Source organism: Leucoraja erinacea, chromosome 32 (assembly GCF_028641065.1).
Source record: "Leucoraja erinacea ecotype New England chromosome 32, Leri_hhj_1, whole genome shotgun sequence".
Lineage (NCBI taxonomy): Eukaryota > Metazoa > Chordata > Chondrichthyes > Rajiformes > Rajidae > Leucoraja > Leucoraja erinaceus.
The window spans coordinates 9,715,516-9,740,541 of record NC_073408.1 but is presented as its reverse complement, the minus strand read 5'-3'; the positions used below and the strand labels follow the sequence as shown (position 1 = coordinate 9,740,541).

Below are 25,026 nucleotides of genomic sequence, written 5' to 3'. Positions count from 1 at the left end.
TTCCCCCCATCTCTTTCAACTAGCTACCTCCCTTCCCCCATCTTTCCCCCATCTCTAGTCTCATCTTGAAGAAGGGTTCAGACCCAAAAGGTTGACTGTTCATTTCCCTCCACAGAGGCTATCTGACCCATTGAATTCCTTCAGCAGTTTGTATTTTTGTTCAAGATTCAGCATCTGCAGTCTCTCGCGTCTCTATTACGTAAGCAACTTGATTGAAAATTAGGTCACCAAAAGCAGGGATTGGGAAAAGGTTAGAGAAAGCCATCGAGCCCTTCAACATATTGGAATAAGGACAAATATCAGCAGCTATTGCAACATAATGTTTCAATATTTCAGATTCCCACGATCATCTATAATTTTTATAAAGATTCCATACAATCTGACCCTGCATAGGGACTAAGGGGATTTTGTGGACTTTGTACTTAGACTGTGACTTTAGAAAGAATCTCATAAAATCTCATCCATAAAATAATTCCATGATTCCATAAAATAAAAATTAAATTTAAGACAACACAATCAGATTTCGATTTCTGATAGAGAGGTTGGGCTTTAAAAGAAAAACTGAAACATTGACTTACCTCGTACTCAAAACCAATGCCAAGGGATCCCACGTCTAAGTGGAGGTTTTTCATAAGCTGAGCAGTATTGGGACCACTCTATGGGAACAAATTATTTGAAGAGTTCTTTATTGATATGAAATTCTCAAAGAAATCATCTAGCATCTTCTTTAACATGCTTTTCTTGGATATTAATAATAACACAGAACTAAGCAGCAATAGTCAAGATACCTTTCTTGAAATCAGTTTGAAAGATGCTATTTTTGACCACAAATGCCATCCCCAGCCACATCAAGCCAAATTGCATGAATAATGATTTTGATATTAACATTCAGAAACATCATCCAACAACTTATTTTTCATAAGAACCGTCTGATCAAGGTTCACTACTCGTCTCATGGTCCAGTGGCAAAACCCCACATTCATCTCTATGGCACAGAATTTAAACCAAGTGGCCTTTCCACACTTCTCTTCCTGATTTTTTTATCTGAAAAAGAAAATTGAGCACAATTTTGTGCTGTTCAACTTTATCACAAACACTATTGCATATCCAGGCACCACTTACAAATACTTGCAGGTGAAATCTTTCCAGAATTATGAGTTTTCAAACATTATATACTGGAAGAAACATGGGATGTTAATAAGTGAGAAAATTAATTTAAAAACAAAATCAATGCAAAGCACATATTGGTAAACCTATTTTGAACCTGTTTTGGGTAAAAGAGCATACGAAATTTGGCTATGAAAAATAAGTTCAAAATATAACATTACTGTAAAATCAAGGTATAAAATGTATGACGGTTGAAATGCATTATTTTGACTCGTTTATTTGATGAAAATTGCAAAATAGGTTTTTATCAGTTATTGAGTTTCTTATTGCCATTGCACAACATGACATTATCAACACGTATAACATTATAACATAATTAGGACGGCTGAAAATTGTCACCAATTGTGCAATTCCAAAAGTTAATTGCAATTTTAATTGCATTATAAAATAATGATGGAATGATTGGAAGGAAAACAGAGGGAGGCCAGCAAAAAGGAAATGGTATAGAAGAGAGGGGTGAGCAGAAGAGAGTTAGTGAGGGGAGGAAAGGGAGAGCAAGGGAGCAGATGGAGGGGAAAACGAGGGAGGCAGGTGAAGGGAAGGGGGGGGGGGGAGATGAGAGGGCAGGAGAAAGGAGAGAGAGCCGGGGAACATGCAAAATGAGGGATAGCAAGGGGACAGGAGTATTAATTCTCAACAGTTTCCATCCTTTGAGGGGAATGGGGGAAGGAGGGGTTCTCGGCCACGTGCATCGTTGGAGGTGAGGGGGTGGCACCAAGATTCTAGGCTACATAGACAGGATGCCTTGAAAAAATGTTAAGACCATAAAATGGCAAAATATGAAAGTAGAAGCTTTGGCAGGTCTTCCTATGGTCATCCTGAAACCCATCTACATTCTTTTAAAGATAAAGTTTTATCCCTTTTCATTCAATGCATTCTTATTAAAAAAAACTTGGTTTTGGCTTTGGGCGATGTCAGCAAATATTGTCTTTCATGGATTGCTTTAAGGAACAGTGATCTCTTTTCATTTGTAATTTTATTCTTTACAACTGTTTGGGCCGTTTTATAGGTCGCAAGAACCACCACATCATGTGGAGATTGAGCCAAGCTTGGCCAACGATGTAAGATTCGCTTTCTTCTAGTTGGTATTTAAGGACATTTTAGACAATAGACAATAGGTGCAAGAGTAGGCCATTTGGCCCTTCGGGCCAGCACCACCATTCATTGTGATCATGGCTGATCTTCCCCACTCAGTACCCCATTCCTGCCTTCTCCCCATGTCCCCTGACTCTGCTATCTTTAAGAGCCCTATCTAGCTCTCTCTTGAAAGTATCCAGAGAACCTGCCTCCACTGCCCTCTGAGGCAAGAATTCCACAGATTCACAACTCCCTGTGTGAAAAAGTGTTTCCTCATCTCCGTTCTAAATGGCTTACTCCTTATTCTTAAACTGTGGCCCCTGGTTCTAGACTCCCCCAACATCGGGAACATGTTTCCTGCCTCTAGCGTGTCCAAACCTTTAATAATCTTATATGTTTCAATAAGATCCCCTCTCATTTTGGTGGCCTTTTTATAGCCTTTCTGATGATCTTACTGCCTCACATTTTCCTTCTCTTAACCTCATTATTTGCCTCAGTGGGCTTGGCATACAATCAATCAATGTCAACAGCTAGTTTGGCATTATATCCATTCCACTAATGTAGTTACCTTCTCTCCACTCAAGTCTTCTTCATCCTCACTGAGGTCAGCTAGGTTCAGGGATATCTTCTCTTCAAGTGCTCCCAGGATGCTTTTTGTAAGGCCACCTGTTTTAGGGATCTTCAGTGGCAAATATGAACAAAATGGTTATTAGGCAGGCAATAACATTGTGTTGAAATATTTAAACCCTTTTATCAAACTTGGATTACATTTATAATTACACAATGCCCGCCAATACAGACCAGTTTTCTTTTGACAGAAAACAATGGTAGAACAGTTTGATAGCTTCTGCTGAATATTTCATTAAATTGCTTTAACAAAATTAGAAAACTGGAGACTGCAAATCTCAACAAACGCTCCTAGATTTAATATTAAAAAGGTCACATTTTAGAATTCTATAGGGTTTCTTAAGTGGGGGGGGGGGGGAGAGGTTAGGAGTGAGTAAGGGGAGTGGAAAACTTGAGGCAGTTTATTTCACACCGGCATTTGGAAATGAAAAGCTCTAAAGAAGGTAGAGGGCCATCCAGTGGAGTTCAAGAGGAGGGAGTTCATTGGAGACGGGAGAAGAGGTCATCACTGGGTGGTGAGGACTCCCTTCCCGTAGAAAAAAAGGCACGGGGGTGGAGGCGATGGAAGAAGAGCTCTACATCGTGGTGGACTCTGAACTTGTTGAGGTGGGGGAAGAGGGGAACATAGGTGAGGCCTCTGATGAAGACAGGCCGTTCAGTATCAGAAAGGGGGAAGTCAGGGGGGGGGGGGGGGGGGGGGGGGGGAGAACACACACGGCAAGGGTGGGGGTTGGGGTCAGATGAGGGCAGGTGAGTAGGTGAGCGGGTAGCATCCTGTGTTATGTTCGCTGCACAGTCCATCTAAACAACAAAATTCCTTTGGCCCTTTGGATCTTAAAGCTCCCACTTTAATCATTCTGTCACATTGCCACTTGCATCCTGTTCTCAGCCATCATAAAATGTCACCTGTTTTCCTTAACGTTGCTCAACACAAACTTAATCATGAAGAAAATTTAAACTAATGGTATTTTCTGGGGTGAAGTTATTATTTTCATTCTGTTTGTTCATACTGCTTCTGTACATGGGCAGTGGGCAGAGGCTAAAGACCTGCACGGGAAGGTAGACCCTCCCACCCCCATGAGTCTCGGGCAGATGGGGCTCGTCAGTCTGGGAAGGCAGTCCATCTAGGAGCGAAAACTCTGATTTCAAACCTCCACTGCCTTGTGTCCATATCCAGTCATGGAAAAGGCTCCAGGAGTAAACCTCAAGAAAACCCAGAGTCGGAGCCCCTAAGGCAGTTTGTCGTTGTCTACAACCTCGCTCTGGCAGCTCCTGCGACGGCGCTGGTGCCAAACTCCAACGGCCCTGTTGTTCCTTTGGATCGATCAGCGACATGGAGAGGGGGGACGTGTTGCATGGGCAACAGCCTGTCCTCCATATGGCATCGCCCAGGCTTGCATCCGACCAGGATGCATCACCCATGGTCAGTCATGACCGAGGAGGGCCTACTACTACTACTACTACTACGGCAAGGTAGGTATTATTGGGAGGCCCCAAGCAGAGCCAAAGCTGGTCCAAGATTCCGCAAACAGAAGCAGTAATTGAAGCTCAGTCTGAATAAAGCTACACACTTTTTTAGAAAAGGACAATGCTGCTGAAGGCGGCCAAAAGTTGAGAGAAGAAGAATGGTTGGTCTAACTTTGGCAAAAGTAAAACATCAGTTGGTAGCAAGCTCTCCTTTGAATCAAAAGGATCCAAATTCAAATCTGTCATGTGAGATTTGTGTACAAATACCAAGCCTGACACGCCAGGCAGTATTGTAGATGGTGCAGTCTTAGGTAGAAACCAGAGTACCCGGAGGAAAACCACTCAGTCAAAGGGAATATGTGCAAACTCCACACAGACTACACTCGAGGTCAGAATCAATGACAAGTCTCTGGTGCTGTGAGGTAGTAGCTCTCTCATCTGCAACACTGTGCCGCCCTATGTTATGAGTGCCATTCATAGTTAATTTCAGTTTATAGTTCTAACTCTGAAAAATCAACATACAATTTAATCTGGCATTTATTACCCCAAATGTGGGAGAACTTCCGAGCGAACTCTTCATCAGCCCCCTGGTAGTTGCAGATGTATTGCCCAATGACCCACAGAGCGTACTTGCTGAGAACTCCCCAAGGCCACGAAGTGGAGCAAGACTTCCTTGAGGTGCCATCACCAACATCGGTGGAATATTCAGTGCCTGTGAAAAATAAAGATAGAGACACGGATGATAGCATTGTGACAATTGCACAAAATGAACGATAGAAAGCTTAGAAGTATGTGACCTAGTACCAATGTGTTAAAGTCGTGCTGTTAAACGATATCCATACCAAAATCTATATTAAACCAAACAAACCGAAAACACTTATATTTCTACCATCTGTTCCCAACAACATTAACTTCAACCCAGACACTATACAAAACATACAAAGAATTTACCTATACCTATTACTCATGAAGAATTGGAAGACTTCAATTCACAAGGCTATTCAACGATAAAGGGAAACTCATTGTAATGCCTGATTCTGCCTTATTGCATGCACATGCTGCAAGCTCTGCATTGAAGTAGGATTCAGAAGTTATTTTCTGGACTGAACACAAAGAATCCTTGAACTGACTATTGGATTGTTTCATTTAATAAAGAACTGCAGATACTGTAAAAATCGAAGGTAGACAAAAATGCTGGAGAAACTCAGCGGATGAGGCAGCATCTATGGAGCGAAGGAATAGGTGAGGTTTCGGGTCAAGAGCCTTCTTCAGACACTTGAAGAAGGGTCTCAACCCGAAACGTACCTATTCCTTCGCTCCAAAGATGCTGCCTCACCCGCTGAGTTTTTCCAGCATTTTTGTCTACATTGGATTGTTTAGAATCATCACTACATGGGGCACAATTTTCACAATTATAAAACAATCTCTGGCGCAGACTGGATTTCTGGAAGTTCTACACACTTGCAAGACATTGATTGCCGAGCTATCGCGGATTCTTGCATTCCGACCTACACTCGCGGCAGTTAAAACTCACCTCCCTGGTCCTCTGAAGTTTTGCACATTATGGCAAACACAATTGACTGTTTTTCTTGAATTCTACAGCCTGAATTGAAGTCGAAGTAAATTCAGTACAGTAACTATCATTCTGTAATCAATAAGTTGTATTATCGATTAAACCCAAATGCTAAATCATGTGTTTTCTTCACTATCCTGCTGTGTGGATTATCTCCTGGTTTTAGTTTGGATTTCTGACACCTTTCATTTTTTATTAACCACTTATTGTGAAATGGAAATGTGACAGCAAAAGTTGAAAATCAATAAAACTGCACATTTGAAATAAAAACAGATAATGCCAGAAAATCAACCACCATCAGTGCTGACTTTTTCTCTTTTCACTGATGTTTCCTAACCTGCAGAGTGTTTCCACCATTAAATAAAACACTATGAATAAGAACCATTTCCGTTTACATGGTTAACTAGTCCATGCAGTGTATGTATACTCGTGCCACAGATTAATAGTCTTAATGTTTAAATGAAATATCAATCTGCTAAATGACCATATCAAATAGGCTGCTTCATCATCTCATTATTCTCAAGTCGAAAGGCACATTCAAAATTATGGCTCGTCCAATCTGTACTTTGAAACCTGTTCTTACTCTGGGGAATGCTTCCTTATCCCTTCATATTTCAGAGACTAAATCATCACTACTGACACACAGAGGGTTGAGATAGATACATGTTTCCAAATAGATCTCTGTTACTGCATGAACATTCAGAATTCATCACACATACTTAGGCCAAAGCTTTGCTGGATTTGCCCAGTAGGTCACATCATCGGTTTGCTAACTATCAGGTCTGAATTAGTCACTTTGCTCTTGACTACTCTTAAAAAAATTTAAAAAAATCTTATTTATATAGCACATTTTTAGTCAACTTGCATTGACCCCAAAGTGCTTCACATAATTACATTACATTTACACACAGGCAAAGGTGGGTGAAGTGTCACCCAAGACCTCTACTTTCACCCAAGATAATAGCTCCCTGCTTGGGTGTGATCAAACGCAAATAGCAATTTGTTTCAAAGATAGACACAAAATGCTGGAGTAACTCAGCAGGACAAGCAAACTATTTATTTTAATCAATATATATATATATATAAATATGCATACTCTGATCAATGGTCTTTCATCTGAAATGGAAACATATTCTCTCTCCACAGATGTAATGCAGTCTTGTTAGATCTTTTGAGCATTTCCACCATTTCCAATTTTACTTTATCTGCCAGCAGCTGCAATATTGTTATTTCATATACAGTAGTATCTCGAACAAGTGTCTGTGGAAAACTGCTGCTTAATTTCTCTCTATTTAACCTGAGAGTGCTGGGACATTGCTAATTACAATGTCCTCTATTGTTGTCACGATAGAGGCAAGTTGCCTCAGTCCAAGGATGAATGTGGAACTTTGGTGGTTTTCTGCCTCAGCAACATATGGGGTTAAATTGCTTCATTACTGGGTAAAGCAAAGAAACATTTTCTAAGTAGGTTAATGCACTGCAGCATATTTCACATGTACTGATCGGAAACATAACCCAGATAAAATGTTGAGAAGTGAGGGTTGGAGTTAGACAATTTGATCAGTAATTACACGGCTAGGCAGTACATTACTCAGTATTCAGTCAATCCATTAAAATACTGCAGTCCAATTTTTCCTACAGCAGACCGTTTTAAATTTGTCTTCTGGATTATATGTGGAGCAATTAATTTACCACATTTTAAGTCCCTTCAATCTTGCAAAAACAATTCTGGAAATGTATTCTACACAATGGGTTGTTATTACGATTCAACTAAATGAAGATGGGCATTGATGTTGGCATAACAACCCACAGTAGAAAAGCATAATTTGGGAACATAGCTTTGTTAGATAATGAATCAATGACACATCAGTGTGAGTTGAACCTCTGTTCAGAGTTAGCTGTCCTTTGGCGAGATGGAAAGAGGTGCAATGGCATTATGACATTTACCAATCTGCCCTTACACATGGAAAAACAGAAACTGAAGTCATATCCTTTATAATATCTGACAATGTGCCCTTAACCACATGTGATTTTTTTCTATCACAAATCTCAAAGTGTGTACAGAGGCAAATAAATAAATGATGGGTCTTTGTTCCAAACATCATGGAGGGCACTGTAAATAGGTCCTTTGGCCCAACTTGCCCATGCCGACCAAGATGCCTCATCTACACTAGTTCCACCTGCTAGTGTTTGGCCCATATTCTTCTAAACCGTTCCTACCCATGCACCTATCCAAATGTCTTTTAAATGTTGTTATACTACCTGCCTCAACTACCTCCTCTGGCAGATCGTTCCATTTCCCCACCACCCTCTGTGTGAAAATAAAATTCCCCTCAGGTTCCTATTAAGTTTTTTCCCTCTCACCTTAAACCGATGTCCTCTGATTCTTGATTCCAATTGTGAGGAATTGTTTTTCAGGAGCAGGCAAGGGAGAAAATCTTGAATAAAATGGGCAAATGATTGCAACAACTTCTTGTTCCGTTCCTTCACAAAACCATCAGTTATTATAAATGTGCAAAATGGATCTGCAGAACCAGCTCATTTGCTCCACACCTAATTCTGAACTATCCCGACTAGTGTCAGTTTAATTCATTGGAAACAGAACTCTGCGCTTGGAACAATTATCTGACTGTTTGTCCAGTATCCACTAAAAATGTACTCCTTATTGCGTACCCCAAAACCGTTGCGTTCAGATTTCCAAACACTCTGTCAAGAGCGTGAGAGTGGGAGCAGGGGATATCAGGCACCCATATGTGACCCTAAACCATTTTATGCCCTACCTCTTGCATCCTTCTCACTTGTTAACACTACAAAATGGATTCTATTCCTGATCCATCAAAGATATTTCTATCTCTTGTACTTCATCTTTGTTCAATAATGTCACTCGAAAATCTTTTCCCTCGTAACTTGTGCACATGAATGTTCAGAATATTAAGTGCCTGATTCCATTCTTAGCTGGCAGCTGGTGTTAGTTAGCACTTTTGTGTAAGATTCCCAAAGAGCAATTTGTGCCTGCAGCTCATCAGCCTTATTCGTCACCTTGAGTTTACACATGTGTGCACTTCAAAACATGGCCCACCATCGCTTTTAGCACGACTTCCTACACGAGTGTGAACTTTCTCACTCCTTAAGTGTGTTTTATTCCTCACTCTGTGCCAGTGTCCATGCCTAGTGTCCATCATCTAGCCAAATTTATCTCACCACACCATTGAACTACCTTATTTTTTCATCCTTGAGGAAGGTGACTTCAGATTAGAGAGGCTCTTCAGTGCCTCCCACACAGAAAGCGAGACCACCCAAATGCAACATTCAAGTATCACTCCAACAATTGCACAATTCTGTTTCCTATACCACAAAAGGATCCCATTTCTCTGTTCAGTAAACATTGTCTCTCATAATTTGTCAGCTCATCCAGAAATTGTGGCTTAAAGTAGCTTTCTAGAAAAAACATTCCTACTTCACGCGTTTATGTAATTCTGGAGAGATTCCATATACTGAGAAAATAAGTGTTAGAAAGCTTCTCAAGCATGGATGCAACCACTGCCTAGCTGGGCCCTGTCTTCAGGAAGAATTAGCGCATATCATTCGAGTATAGACATGCTGACTGCGCTTACCTCAGCATCATGAAGCCAACTGCACCTTCACAATGTGTAGGAAGATACTGCAGATGCTGGTTTACACTGAAGATGGACACAAAATGCTGGAGTAAATCTTGACCCGCTGAGATACTCCAGCATTTTATGTGCACCTTCACAATGGCTGCCTCTTGCCAAGATTTCCATTATTTGAAACATAATTGCACAATCTCTGGTCTGACAAGATTACGGATTTTCCAGGCCCCCAAAAACACAACGAGGAGAGTTACAAGGCTCGAAATTATCACTGGCAGCAGGAGGTAACTACAGTGATATAATGTTGGTAGCATAGCATTTCACCTTCACAAAGGAGTTGATCCATTTAATTAATTATATCTATTTTTAACAGTTTCTTCCATTATTATAGTATATAGCCCATTATCTGTTTATTTGCACGTTATCTGTTTTATTTATTCATGGGTGTATATATATTTATATAATGGTATATGGACACACTGATCTGTTCTGTATTCATGCCTACTATATTCTGTTGCGCTGAAGCAAAGCAAGAATTTCATTGTCCCATCTGGGACACATGACAATAAACTCTCTTGAATCTTGAATATACTTCAAACTAGAAGCTCATTGATAAGTTTTTTACAGCGATTCACTTGGAATATGCTCCTGCAGCTTACAAATGGAACTCTGAAATGAAATTACTCTCCTATAATTATTCATTACTATTTAGCACCTACCATATATTACACCTCATTTAAAATCAATATTTGCAATTACCAGACAATTACATCAAAAAGGCTAAAAATACACTGTCAGATGCACGTACAGGCAATACATACGATATACTGAAAGTCGATCTGATTCAGTCAGTGTCAGCTATGGTGACAATAGCAGTACCACAATATCTAAAATCTTGTACATCAAGAATAAACAACGTGGCCGGAAATCAAGAATAAATACCAAATTCTGCAAATATTCGGATTAAAAACGGAGAACGGAGGTTTATTGGGGAAAATACTGCTGGCAAGAGGTGCTTGTTCAGCTTTGAGCTGTCCAAATTGCAGTAAGCCTCAGACTTATGAACAAGCGCTGATGTACTGACTGCCAAATGGTATTGCATCTGTCATGGCTTGTTGTTGGACTATACAGTGCATTCAGAAAGTATTCCGACCCCTTCACTTTCACCACATTTTGTTACGTTGCAGCCTTAATCTAAAATTGATTACAAATAATTTTTTTCATCATCAATCTACAGACAATACCCCATTATAAAAATGCGAAAACATGTGTATAGAAATTTTTGCAAATTAAAAGCTAACAACTGAAATATCACATTACATTCAGACCCTTTACTCAGTACTTTGTTGAGGCATCTTGGGCAGCGATTATACAGCCTCAAGTCTTCTTGGGTATGACGCAACAAGTTTGGCACACCTGTATTTGGGTAATTTCTCCCATTCTTCTCTGCAGATCCTCTCAAGCTCTGACAGGTTGGATGGGGAACGTCGATGCACAGCTATTTTCAGGTCCCTCCCAAGATGGTCTATCGGGATCAAGTCCGGGTTCTGGCTGGGTCACTCAAGGACATTCACTGACTTGTCATGAAGCCACTCCTGCGTTGTCTTGGCTGTGTGCTTAGGGTTATTGGAAGGTGAACCTTCGCCCCAGTCTGAGGTCCAGAACGCTCTGGAGCAGGCTTTCATCAAGGATCTCTCTGTACTTTGCTGTGTTCATCTTTCCCTCGATCCTGAATAGTCCTCCCAGTTCCTGCGCTGAAAAACATCCCTACAGCATGATGCTGCCACCACCAGCGGAAGTATGGTAATGGCCAGGTGATGAGCGGTGCCTGGTTTCCTCCAGACGTGACGTTTGGCATCCAGGCTAAAGAGCTCAATCTTGGTTTTATCGGACCAGAGAATCTTGTTTCTCGTGTCTTTTGGCAAACTCCAAGCAGGCTGTTATGTGCCTTTTTCTGAGGAGTAGCTTCCGATTGGCCACTCTACCACAAAAAGCCTGATTGGTGGAGTGCTGCAGATATAGCTGTCCTTCTGGAAGGTTCTCCCATCTCCACAAATGAACTCTGGAGCTCTGTCAGAGCGACCATCGGGTTCTTGGTCACCTCCCTGACCGAGGCCCTCCTCTCCCAGTCCTCCCCGATGGCTCAGTTTGGTCAGGCGGCCAACTTTTAACAGATCTTTGGTGTCACCAACTGTCGAGAAATCTAGAAACTACTGAAATGCCTCTAGTACACTGTTGAAATTGCCTGCTAGTACACGTCAAAGGCATTTCTGCTAATGGAGACCTAGTCACTCTCTAGATCCTGCTGCCCTGATAAGTGTGTGTAGAGCCAATGCAACCAGCCACAAATGGTGGACATGTACGACTATAGCATTCTTCATACTTGTTCTGGCAAGTACACCCAAAGTATAGTTGGCATTGTAATGTAAAAAAACTACACAGCTAATTTTCACACATCAAACAACAAAAATGTCACACAACAAATAAAAGCATAACAATGGCTAGATAATTTATTCTGATATTTTGTTGAGGGAGGGATAAATATTGGCTAGGTCACAGGGGATAATTAATTTGCTTGGCTTGGTTATTGTATCATGGAACTTTATGTTCAATTGAAAGACCAAAAGCTGTCTCGGCTTAACGCCCCCCCTCCCTCCCCCAATCCCCAAATAGTGTTGCATTGGGAGTATCTGCCTAGACTTTTCATCTCAAGACTGAAGAGTCCAGACTAAGGTATTCATCTCAGTCACATCATGATGCAAAGCTAAAAAGCAGTCACTGTCACCCAGTAAAGTTTTAAAAAAATGACCCGATCTGCACTCTCAAGTTGTCTCGGGTCAATTTTACAAAATGACGTGTGTCCAAGGACATCAGAGTTTGGGGAGAGTAAAATTCTGATAAATAACAGTTTAATTTATTATTGTAAACTGAATTAACTATATTCAAAAATACTAATGGAAAAGAGAACAATTTAACAGTTTACAATAAACATTCCTGTGTAGTAATGTTTAAATCTATTTAGAAATCTTGTTGCAACGGTTTCAAATACGTTTTACAAGCTTCAGCAATATACACGGTTCTAAATTAATTAGAATTCTATTCGTTCTTGTGTACACAGTAAAGCTTGGACCACTAAATAAAGATTAATTAAATAGCATCTCATTTCATACTGATTGCCGAAACTCATAATGTAACAGCGTTCATCCTACAAATATGTTAGCACAAATTCAGTTTTCTTTACGACAGACAATGCTGTGTTTTACTGTACCATAGCAAGCAGCAAGCAGTGCCAAAGAAACGTGTGATTTTAGTGCTTACAAGAATGGAGTTTCTAAAATATATCCCGGAAATGGCAGATTTTGCAAATGGATAACTGACCATGGGACGTAGAATATTTTGAGGATAGGATCAAATGAAGGAGCACTGCTTTCACATCGCACACTGATTGTTAATCAGTTGAGGATCACAAATTGCTATGTCGTAAAGGAAAGATGTTATTTGACATACTCTATCAGCTTTGTGGCTCTAGGTTTATGAAGCAGCACAGCAAGTCAATTTCAGAGCCTGGACTGAAAGGATTAATGCTGCTTGATGATGCTGCACTAATGATGCCTAATCAAGCTAAAACTTTAATCTATGCTGATAATATGTATAATTTTCCAAACCTAAAAATACAGTGCCCTCCATAATATATTTGTGACAAAGACCCATCATTTATTCATTTGCTTCTGTACTCCACAATTTCAGATTTGTAATAGAAAAACATCACACATGGTTAAAATGCATTGTCAGATTTTAATAAAGGCCATTTTTATACATTTTGGTTTTACCATGTAGAAATTACAGCAAAGTTTATACATAGTCTCCCCCTCCTCCCCCCCCCCCTTTTTCCAGAACGGTGGCTGCTCTTTTAAGTACTTTTTGGCAAAGTGTAACCTGGCCATCCTATTTTTGCGGCTAACCAGTGCTTTGCATCTTGCAGTGTAGCCTCTGTATTTCTGTTCATGAAGTCTTCTGCGGACAGTGTTCATTGACAAATCCACACCTGACTCCTGAAGAATGTTTCTGATCTGTTGGACAGGTGTTTGGGGATTTTTCTTTATTATAGAGAGAATATTTCTATCATCAGCTGTGGAGGTCTTCCTTGACCTGCCAATCCCTTTGCGATTAGTAAGCTCACCAGTGCTCTTTCTTCTTAATGATGTTCCAAACAGATGATTTTGGTAAGCCTAAGGTTTGGCTGATGTCTCTAACAGTTTTATTCTTGTTTCTCAGTCTCATAATAGCTTCTTTGACTTTCATTGGCACAATTTTGGTCCTCATGTTGATAAACAGCAATAAAAGTTTCCAAAGGTGATGGAAAGACTGGAGGAAAGATGAGGTGCTGCAAGCTCTCTTATACCTGCATTGAGGAGGCATTTAAACACACCCGATAGCACTGTAGGTGCAATGTTGCCCTGCTACATTTATTTGTGAGTTGTAGTCGATAATCAAACAGCTAATTAACAAGCGGCATGGTGGCATAGCAGTAGAGCAAGTGTCTTACAGCACCAGAGACCCGACTACGGTGCTTGTCTGTACGGAGTTTGTGCGTTCTCCCCGTGACCTGCATGGGTTTTATCCAACATCTTCGGTTTCCCCCCCACACTTCAAGACATACAGGTTTGTAGGTTAATTGGCTTGGTATAAATGTAAAATTGTTCCCAGTGTGTAGGATAGTGTTAATGTGCAGGATTGCTGGCCAGCGTGGACTCGGTGGGCCAAAGGGCCTGTTTCTATACTGTATCTCTACACTAAACTACGCTAAAGGAAGGAGATTCCAAGAATATCACCATTCTCAACAATGGCTGAACACAACTTCAAACTATATTTAAGCATTTGCAAACAGCGTTCACCCAGAAGATCCGAATAGAAGATCCATATTGGCTTCCTCCTGAGATCCCCACCATCACAGAAACCAGATTTCAAGAAACAGATGAGAGCATTTGAACAGAAAAGACTATTGGGCCAGACACCATTTCAGCCATTGCACTGAAGACCTCCACCTCCCAAGCTGCTCCAGTACAGTTACACCACTGGCACCGACCTCCGAATGTAGAAAATTGCCATGTACGTCTTGTCCACAAAAAAAATTGGACGAATCCAATTTGGTTAATTACTTCCAAATCAGTCTACCCTCAATAAACACCAGTGACAGAAAGGATCATTGTCAGTGCTATCAAGTAGAACTTACTCTTCAGTCCTCATGTTACCAATGTCCAATTGGAGTTTGCTATAACAGTATAGTTGACTTGTCCAATATACCAAATGTTTCTGTCATCCACAAACTTACTAACCTTGCCACTAGACTCTCATCCAAATCGTTAACATGGATGACGAACAATAGTAGACCCAGCACCGACTGCACACAACTGATCCCAGACCACCAATTTGAAAAACAACCCCTCACTGCTACCTTTAGACAAGACAAGTTACATGGATAGGACAGGTTTAAAAATATATGAACCATATGCAGGTAGGTGGGACGAGTATAGATGGGACATGTTGGCCGATAAAGGCCTGTTTCCATGCTGTAAGATTCTGTGAACTCTTGTCAATTTTGTATTCAATTGGCTAGTTCGTGCTGAAACCCATGTGATCTTCCAAACCAGCATAACATGTGGAAGGAACCTTGTCAAAGGCCATGCTAAAGTCCAAATAGACATGTCTGCTGCCCTAGACTCGTCAGTCCTCTTTGTGACCTTCACAAAAAAATCAAATCTTGAGACATGATTTCCCATGTGTAAAGATGGTAGAAAGGAGGAGGGATGTCCAAGCATTTAGGTGCTAAGATCCTAAATTCTTCCCCGAATCTCTTCATCTTTCCTGTGTCTTTGCCTGTTGGCAATTTTGTCCTATCATGCCTCTGTGAAGCACTGTGGGTGATTTCCTACGTTGTTAACAAGTACTTGTGGTGCTGACCATCTTGTTATTGTCACACTAAAATTAATATTCCATGTGGGTTGAAGAGCCACAGCTGGCTGTTGCAATTTTAATGTACCCAAACTAAAGTCATAAAAAGTGTCAATTCCCATTTTTATTATAGGTGGAAATGAGCTCAGCTGTAATGCTGTTCACTTCCTACAAGATTGAAGAGGCTGCCAACGTTTTCTCACGAAAGCTCAAACACGAACAGTGTTCATGGAAGAGGAGGAAAATCCAAAGACTGGAACAGCATTTCCAGTGCTTTGCTGTAGCTCCTCATTTCCACTGGTGCGGACAGTAGATAGGTCATCAACAATTCCTCTTGGTGGAACACGAGGAACCCGCAAAAGGAGTTTGATCAAATACATTGACCTATGCGGTCCAGATTGTCTTTTTAAAAAGAAACAAAATGTAGTAGTGCTTGGTCTACAAATTCCTGATGAGAACGTCACACTTCGAGTCACAATGCACATCCCTCTTTTTTTTTTTTTTAACTCACTTAAACATTTGGCTTAGTGCAGCTAATTAATTAAATCCAGAAAATGAGAGCAATGTCAGAAATTTACAGATGTTGGAATCTGGAATAGAAGGAAACTGCTGTAGGAACTTAATGTACAACTCAATTTAGAAACAGGAAAGTTACAACTGATTACATTGCTCTATAATTGTAACCGAAAGAAGATCCTCTCAAAAATAAGTGAATCTACAATAGCATTACTAGGAACTCAGCAAGAATTGCATTTACTCATCAGAAAGTCAACTGCTCAGCAACTCTAAAAAGATGATTTTAAATTATTAAGTTGTCTATGTTTTCAAGGTTAAGGTTTTTACCATTTCACCATGGCCCTGTTCCACTACAATATTCCTTTCAAAATTTTAAACTCACAGTACATCTACAAAGTAATTCCATTCAATGCAGCAACTATTTGGAATACTAACCATGTTCAAATTCAGCAACTGTTCCGAGACTCTGAATTGGCCTTGAATGAACACAATGAAACACATTATCTCGTTGGGCCATTTCTGGCAAAGATAAGACACAAAGTGCTGGAATAACTCAGCGGGTCAGTTGCTTTCTACACAGTCCTGGCATTGGCTTTGCTTCTGAAATGTCTTCTTCAAAGATGCTCACTGAGCTAGTGTGTGTTTATAGTGGTTTATTTTGGATTTCCTACAACTTGTTTTTGCACTCCAGCTGCCATTTGCACCTTCTACTCAAAGTGGAATAGAGCATCATTTGGGGTGGAAAATGGCCCAGTTGGAGGAAATGGTTATTTCACTTCCATGATTCTGAATGGCGAAAATATATAGGTTGCAGGGACCCTTTGCTGAAAAACTGAAGTACTGTTTGTCTTCGCCTTTCCACTTCAGCACTGGGTGTGAATACTGCCGTATTTGTATTAAATCAGCCTCAAATAGAAAAATAAGAACTTCTTTGGATGAACATAATAATTTTTTTAAAAAAGCGATGGCCTGTTTCTTTCTTTCATACCAATGAACGAAAAGCACAGGCACTTTAACAAAGCATGGTGGATTTTTGCATTGTAACTTCCTGCGATTATAATCAACATCGTGGCTCACTCAGCAAAGAAAACCTAGCAAATAGGACAAGCATGGATTGAAGAGTCTTTACCAAGACACACAGCAGCAAACATTTGGCCTTGGCGTCAGTGCTGAATTCACAACGTTGAAACACATGTATGTTGTGCTCCAATTCTAAAATTGGTTCTATTTAAGTCCAAACAACAGAGCTGCATAAACTCATTTTGTGCATATTGTAGGTTTAGCACCAACAGTTGAAAACAACTTTTTAACCCAATGTACACAAACATGTTTAGTTAGTGCAATCTCATGCCGAAGCCAATAAATAAGGTGAATTGTGGACATGATTGAGATAAAGGAGTAAAAAGTTTCAAAAACTTGCAAAATAAATTGCAAAAATAAACTTATTATTATTATAAAACTTTATTTCAGACTCAAGGTCCAGACAAGAGACTACATTACATAAAACACATGGCATATCAAAACACCATAAAATACATATAAAAGCTTAGTAAATTAGTTATAAGAGCATCATAAATTATACATAAAAACCACAATACACTATTTAAAATCCAGAATAAAAAGAAAGATCCGTGTCCTACAAAGAGACGACTATAACAATGTCTCCACAAGTGTGACTGGTAGTGTGTAGTGCTAAACCTTATGTTTGATAAGACCAAGATAATTACATTTTCAGTCATTAATCCTGCAAACGAATTTATAATATGATTTCTTAGGATAGCTTCTAAAGTACTGACTCCTGCAGCCGCAAACATTTCACTAGCACTACACCATCTAGTTTTCCTTAGCAGTATTCTCATGGCATTATTATAAGCCACCTTTAATCTCTAGAAACTTGTCTTTCTGTAGTTTGACCACAAGTGTGCAGTATAGAGTGGTGTACCATATGCTCTAAACAGAGACATCTTCACCACATCTGTATACGCACCGAACATGGTTTCATAATTATAAACGTGAAAGTGCACAGCCAGTTAGGTGCTTGCCAGTAATGAACACATTACCCAATTACAATTTCACCTCTATATGGGCAACATATTTAAAGAGAACCAATAGGCAATTATGACTTTTTATCTTTCATGTGTTCAAATGTAACTGTTTAGAGAGACACTGCTGGGATAGTTTCTGGAGAGGCAGGCAATTTAGCCAGAAACTTTCTAATGCCTGCATATAACAAAGCAGTGACAGTCAGTGGAGGCTGTTGACTGGTTTATTTGTTAATACCAATGATTACAGATATCCTTAACTGTCATTACTACTGCAGAGTCAGAGCGATTGCATGTAAATAGTTAAACTCAACATCATGACATGGAGTAAAAAAAAAAATTGCAAGATTAAAACACTGCACTGGTATTTAACACTTCACCAAAAGAGATCATTTTTGGTACATGAAAGGTGCTGTATAAATGTGTTCTTGCTTTCTTTCACGCAAAACAGCACTGTTAAACCAGCTTTATCTTTAATTTTAATTCCTTGAAAAACAGCAAAAGAAAAATATTCCAAATGTCTGAAATTTAGATTAAAAAAAAATAATTATTTGCAGTGTCAAGAGACTGCTGATGCCTGAATCTGGAGCAATAAACAAGCAAACTATTGGAAGAGAATAAATGTGTAGGAAAGAACTGCAGATGCTGGTTCAAATCAAAGATAGACACAAAATGCTATAGTAACTCAGCGGGACAGGCAGCATCGCTCGAGAGAAGGAATGGGTGATGTTTCGGGTCAAGACCCTCTTCAGACTTGTGTCTTAGATGTCAGGGGAGTGGGCGGTACATAGATAAGAAAGTGCATAGATAAGGAAGTGTAAGGTGTGAAAACAGGACCAAGGGAACGGAGATCAAGGAAATGTAGAAAAGATTGTTAGTTGGGAGAATGTAACAACAAAGCAAACAGAGATGAAATGTAGTCGGAGACAGTAAGACCGGTCGGAGAACTGGGAAGGGGGAGGGGATGGAGAGAGAGAGAAAACAATGGCTACTTGAAGTTCGAGAACTACTCGAAGAATTTAGCAGGTTAAGCAGCATCAGTGGAACCAAAGGGATGATCAGAATTTTGTGTTGAAATTCTGCATCCGGACAGCAGAAATATTATCTTGACCTGATGCAGGATCTCAACCCGGAACACGGACCATCTTCTTGCCTCCACAGGTGCTTGATCCGCTGTGCTCCTCCAGCAGTTAGTTTATTTTAGTAAGACATAACATTTATTCCCCTATGTGGTAAGTCCTGCATGGCCTGAAGACCAAAAATCAAATTAGAATCTGTCTGTTTAGGGCCAAACTGTTATCAGATTACTAACATTGTCCAGCAAGTTGCTTTTTATTCCTCGAGTTCAATATTAATGTTAAGAAATGAAACAAAAAATAAATCATATTTTCAACTGTGAATAATACAGAGCTTTAAATCACAGCCTCTGCTGTCAATCAAATGCAAAATACCCTCATAAGCAGGTCGGTCATACTGGGTAAATCAGAAAGTAGCATTGTGCATAACAGAGTGAATGTGTACGTACAGAGCGACATGCATCAATGAGGTATTTCACATCAATTTTTTAATGCCCGAGGTAAATACGTTGCTGGATAAGAGAAAATATATTAAAAGAGAAAGAAACTGCAAAAGTGAGGGATTCCTGAAATGGATAGGGAGATTCGAGTTTAGTGGAATTGCTTTTGGCACTTTATTGTGCTCTGCCTTCATATCTACTGCAGTAATCTTTTATTCTTCAAAACGTGAAGTAAAATGAAAGCAAAGGGAAGGGGTAGAGGAATAAATTTGATGTCTTACTCAAAGATTTTTTTTTACTTATATAAGCATCAAACAAATTTCTTAAAAATGTATTTTAATAATTCAGAAGTTGAGAAATGATTTTCAAAATTGCACCAATGTGATCTGGTCCTTCAAGGACAGGTATCCAAGCATAAAGCAGACTGGGACACAGAAAGAAATAATATATTTCTGCAATCAGAGTATTCTTCTGAACTGAGAGCAAGATGCAGCATTGAAGCAGAAATTTGTTTTGTGGAAAATTTAATGCTGTCAATGAGCATCTATAACAGAAAGTCTGAATCTTGAATAAATTAATTTAGTTTAGTTTGGTATCAATATTCAAAAAAAATCTGAACGTAAAAAAAAATTATAGCAACTTCATTGAGCAATTATAAATGTAGAGTTTAGATTCTCAATTAATAATTTAAGATGCAACTAAATTGAACAGGGAGAAAGAAAATTAATTGCTGCAGTCTACAATGAGAACTGCACTTGTAAGTGCTTGTCACCAACATAACTATAAGGCTGATGCTATCAATGCTCACTGCATAACTACCTCCATGAACTGCACACTTTTCTGCTACCTAATACACAGGAAAGCCTGATTTTATAATTCAACGACTCTCGACTATCTTTAGGCACGAACCGTCTTACTTACCGTCTCTGCTGGCTCTCCATTACTCTCTTTGTGTCGCTCCACAGTTCCAAGACTCCGGTTAGAAGTGTTACACGCTTCTTGATCAGCATTCCCGTCAGGCTTTTCTGGTTGTGCCAATGCTGGGACAATCTGGCCAGGCTGGTGGCAAAATTGGGGGTTCTGCAAGGCTACTTCTTCAGACCCCGAACATTCAACTGCTTCCTGCAGCTCTTCCATTGATCCCGCTACTCCATGATCTATTCTAATAATTTCTTCTTCACAGTGTGAAGTAGGTGAAAGAATGGGTTGATTCTCATCATTGTAAACAAATGAATCAAAGCCATCAGCTATACCTTCATTTTGTTTTGTGTATACATTAGGAGTTTGTCCACTTGTCATTTGCTCTGCATTTTTAGAAAAGTCTTTATTTTCTCGATTTGCTTTAACTTTTTGAAGTATTTCCTGGTAAAATCTCTGTTCCTCTGAATAGGACGACTCTCCACATTTCTTGCGAGATGGAATTTTACGCCAGTTATCATATGCAATAGCAAGATTTTGTTTCAGTGACGAATATGAAGAGGGCAATGAGTCTATTTCTTTATCTGAATGGTTCAAGGTCTGATCAATACAAGGGTTAAAAGCATCTATGTTGTTCAACGAGATATTTTTCTCTGACTTAAAATCTTCAGTCTGTTCAGCGATGTAATTTACACCTTGTGTGTCTCTCTTTGGCTCATTATTTTTCAAACAATTTTCAGCATTAATCTGGTTCGGAGAGTTTACCTGCCCTTTCTCAGTAATTATTTTGCAAATGATTTCACAAATATTTGCTTCAGGAATTTTAAGATTGCCCACTATTCTCTTAATGTTGTCTCCTTTATCACAAGAAGTTCCTGCAGTTAAGACTTCACTTAAGTGGCTAAATGGCTTAAGGGTGGCATTTACTGATCCTACATTTGCAAATAATTCTGTGATTTGTCCATTTTCTATTGCTTTAGTGTCGGTCATGCAGGGGTCACATATTTCCGTATTACGTTTGCATTGATTAGCTTGTACCTTTGTCGTCATTTTCTGCTCCTCAACATCAAACGTTGGCATTATTTGATTATCAGCACTAAGGCAAAAATAATTTTCCGTGTCACAAACCGGCAATACTACAAACCCTTCACTGCACTCTGGCAAGTGTTCAGTTTGCGTGTTTTCTTCTATATTACTTTGTGGCATCTCATCAATTGGCTGATTATTCTGAACTGAATTACCTTCCTGCAGATTTTCAATTGAACATTTGTTATTTTCTATGTCACTGAATACAATTACCTGCTCCTCAAGTGCAAATGAATTTCTATTGTTGTGAGACAGTCGAGGTTCGGCAGCTTTATATTCTACTATTGGCTTCTTTGGTATGTTAGCTGGTTCTTTATTTGTTAAATGGTCCAAGATTACTCCATCCATATTGGATTCAAAGGAACTCAAGAATCTGCCTGCCTCAGCGGCCATTCTGGCTTCTTCTGGTCTGTACAGGTCACGAGCTAGACGTTTATGACCAAAAGGGAGAGCTCTTCCTAGAATTTTCTCAACATCTGAAAATATTTTTCGATGACAGCTTTCCCTTTTTAGAGGTTGTAGATTACTCAGAAAATTACCGGCTATGCATTTATTGAATTGCACTGGCTTCAAAGATGGCTGCGAGGCACTAGCCTCTATTTGGTCTGTATCCTCAGACTGAGTATTGTGCAAATACTCAACACTTGTAAAATGATGGAGTGGATCATGAGAGGAGCAAGCTACGCTAAAGTAAGATGGAGAAGGAAGTATTCCTGCTTCTAACTGGCTTCCCTAAACAAAGGACAAAAAAAAGGCTTAAAAACAAAGTGAAGTTTACCTAGGATGTATTTTAAATATTTTGTGTCCCACCTGGGAATAACACTACATCTTCCACGTTATTATTATTTTGATGAGAATACTAATAAAGATTCTTTGCAGCACTCCTGCCCTCCCACACTGTAAGTGGACCTAAACAAGCCATGCTTGTGTGTGCAACCCTAAAGAATATGAAAATTATTTGAAATAATAGGATAGTGTACAATAATGTTCCAGGTTACGAAGTGGAGAAAACCCGGACACTTTACTAATGCATGTTACTGAGTTTACTTATCCCATGTGTATTGTATTTTAAAAGTATATGATTCAAGCACAAAAACCCCAACAGATGTGCAAGGAAATGCAAACTATCCATACTATTAAACACCATTGATGTCATTCTCTTCCTACGGAAGGATTATTTTTCCTTTCACTGTTTCTCACCCCATTCATAAAACGCATTTGCATATTTCCGATCTGAATGCAAAAATATACTTTTTTTAACAAGCTTGTTTTCAGGCTCTTAGAGTTCAACACGTTCTAAATATTTTAAAACCATATTTTAACACTTCCAATAATGTACAAGAGTGGAAAAAGCCCAACACAACATTTTTCTCATACTTTATGACATAATTTATCCCAAATGGTATGATACTATTTACACCAAATTTTGTAAGATTTCTTCAATGAAAAAACAAACATTAGTGTGCACTTACCTTCTGGAAATTAATGGTTAAGTTACTCTTGATTAAATATTCACTATGGAAATTACTGGAGTGCTAGTGGTAGCTGAAATAGTTGCAGTAAATGCTGAAGAGGATGTTAAAGCTTTGATGCATAATAACTACATGTAGATTTCAATTACATTAAACTTTAGTGCATCAAAAGAGCCTTAAGAAAGAATGTGACTGAGCGCTCGTCCCACTTATACAATGAAGAGCTGAACCATAGCAACAAGGCGCACGTACATATACAGCAAAGATGTAAAAGAGTAACAGTAGAATCTGCCCAAATGGTTACAGTGGTATTTACCCACCACAAATGTAATCATGGCCGTGCCAAATTACTTCAGTCAATGCCAAGTTACAATTAGCCGGTGTGCCTAGAGGTAGGAAAGACAGGGCAGCACAAATTGCTGGGTTCCCATTCCAAAATTATAATTCTATCAGTTTGCAAGTGCGAATAGCGGATGAATCTGGCAAATAAACTAGCTCTTATTTATTCTGAAAGCTCATGTATGTGCATTTGCTCAAGATGGTAGCCAGAAAAACAAACCAAACGCAACAGGAATCAATGCCCTCAGGAGAAGAAAAATAAGCTTAAAAAGATAGGATTTCTATACATTTTGCTCTACGTAGAAAAACATACCGTATTAATATTAAGTGGATTATTACCATATTAAGTGGATCTTTTTCTTTCTTCTCCTTCTTCTCTTTCTTCTTTTTCTTTTCTTTCTTTTTACTTCCACCTGGAGTGTGCAGTTTGTCACGTTCCATAGAAACCAGGTTTCGGTATTGCTCATCACATGGATGGTCCCAGGTTGACTGGCCCGATACAAAATTAAAGTAATAGACATCACCTGTGACGTCTTGGCTACCTCGAGAAAAGTAAAGCATTCATTTAAAAATATTATTTTCCAATTATATTCAAAAAGCCATTATAAATCTGCTTATGCTCCTACATATATTGTGCTAAACATCCTTGATAAACATAAATCTGAAAGCAAAATACTGTAAATATGAATGCTGGATGCAGAGTTAATATTTCAGGTTGATGATCATTTATCAGTGCTGATGAAAGGTAATTTCTTTGAAAAATTAACTCTGTTCCTGTCTTTAGTATTTAGAGTTTTCTGTTTAGTAATGGTAAAGAGCAAGCGGGATAAGATGTTTTTATTAGATTAAATAAAATTAAACTGCGAAAATAGTGACACACATCTCAAAGGATACTCCAGTCAAGTGGTCTAACAATTCAAAATCAAAATTGATTATTCTGAGAAATAGTACTGAATAATATAAATAAGATGGGAAGATTCTAACAAAGAAAACAGATTGGGAGCTTCAGATTAACATTTTGAAGGTGGAGGAAGTTTTACACTGAAGATAGACACAAAATGCTGCAGTAACTCAGCGGGATAGGCAGCATCTCTGGAGAGAAGGAATTTGGTTCGAGACCCTTCTTCAGACTGAGATTCGCGATCGTTTTGCTTTGCTCAGTCCGCCTAGGCCAGTGCCAACACCTGGTTGTTAAACACTAGCTCTCCCTCACATACTGACCTTTCTGTCCTACACTGTCAGAGTGAGGCCAAATGCAAATTGGAAGAACAGCCCGTCATATTTCGCTTGGGCAGCTTACAACCCAGCGGTATGAACAATGATTTCTTTAACTTCAAGTAACTCTTGATTTCCCTCCCTCCACCCACCCTAGTTCTCCGACTAGTTTCACTGTCCTCCTGATTAATTTTACTGTTTGTATGCCTCGTTGTCACCTTCCTCATAGCTGCGTTTTCATGCTACACTCAACCAAATGCGGTTGATCGACATTTGGGTCAGATGCACCAACAGCTCAAGTTCAAATCAAACTGTTTTAATAATGTATCTCCGAAGCAGTTCAGATGTTTTGTAACGTTAGCAAGGATTACAAACATTAATCCTTGTTATCATCATAGCATTACATCAATGGAGACAAATCATTTCCTCAGACTAATACAAGGAACTG

The 25,026-nt window shown here is 39.3% G+C and overlaps 1 protein-coding gene across 1 annotated transcript in view; it reads right to left on the bottom strand.

Moving 5' to 3' along the window:
• LOC129712346 (centrosomal protein of 164 kDa-like) overlaps positions 1-25,026 on the bottom strand; it is a 131,872-nt gene that overhangs the window by 81,673 nt on the left and 25,173 nt on the right. The window contains 5 exon segments of the mRNA XM_055660699.1: positions 579-656; positions 2,813-2,923; positions 4,883-5,050; positions 20,470-22,284; positions 23,703-23,901. Of these exon segments, the coding sequence (XP_055516674.1) occupies positions 579-656; positions 2,813-2,923; positions 4,883-5,050; positions 20,470-22,284; positions 23,703-23,901 (2,371 nt within the window).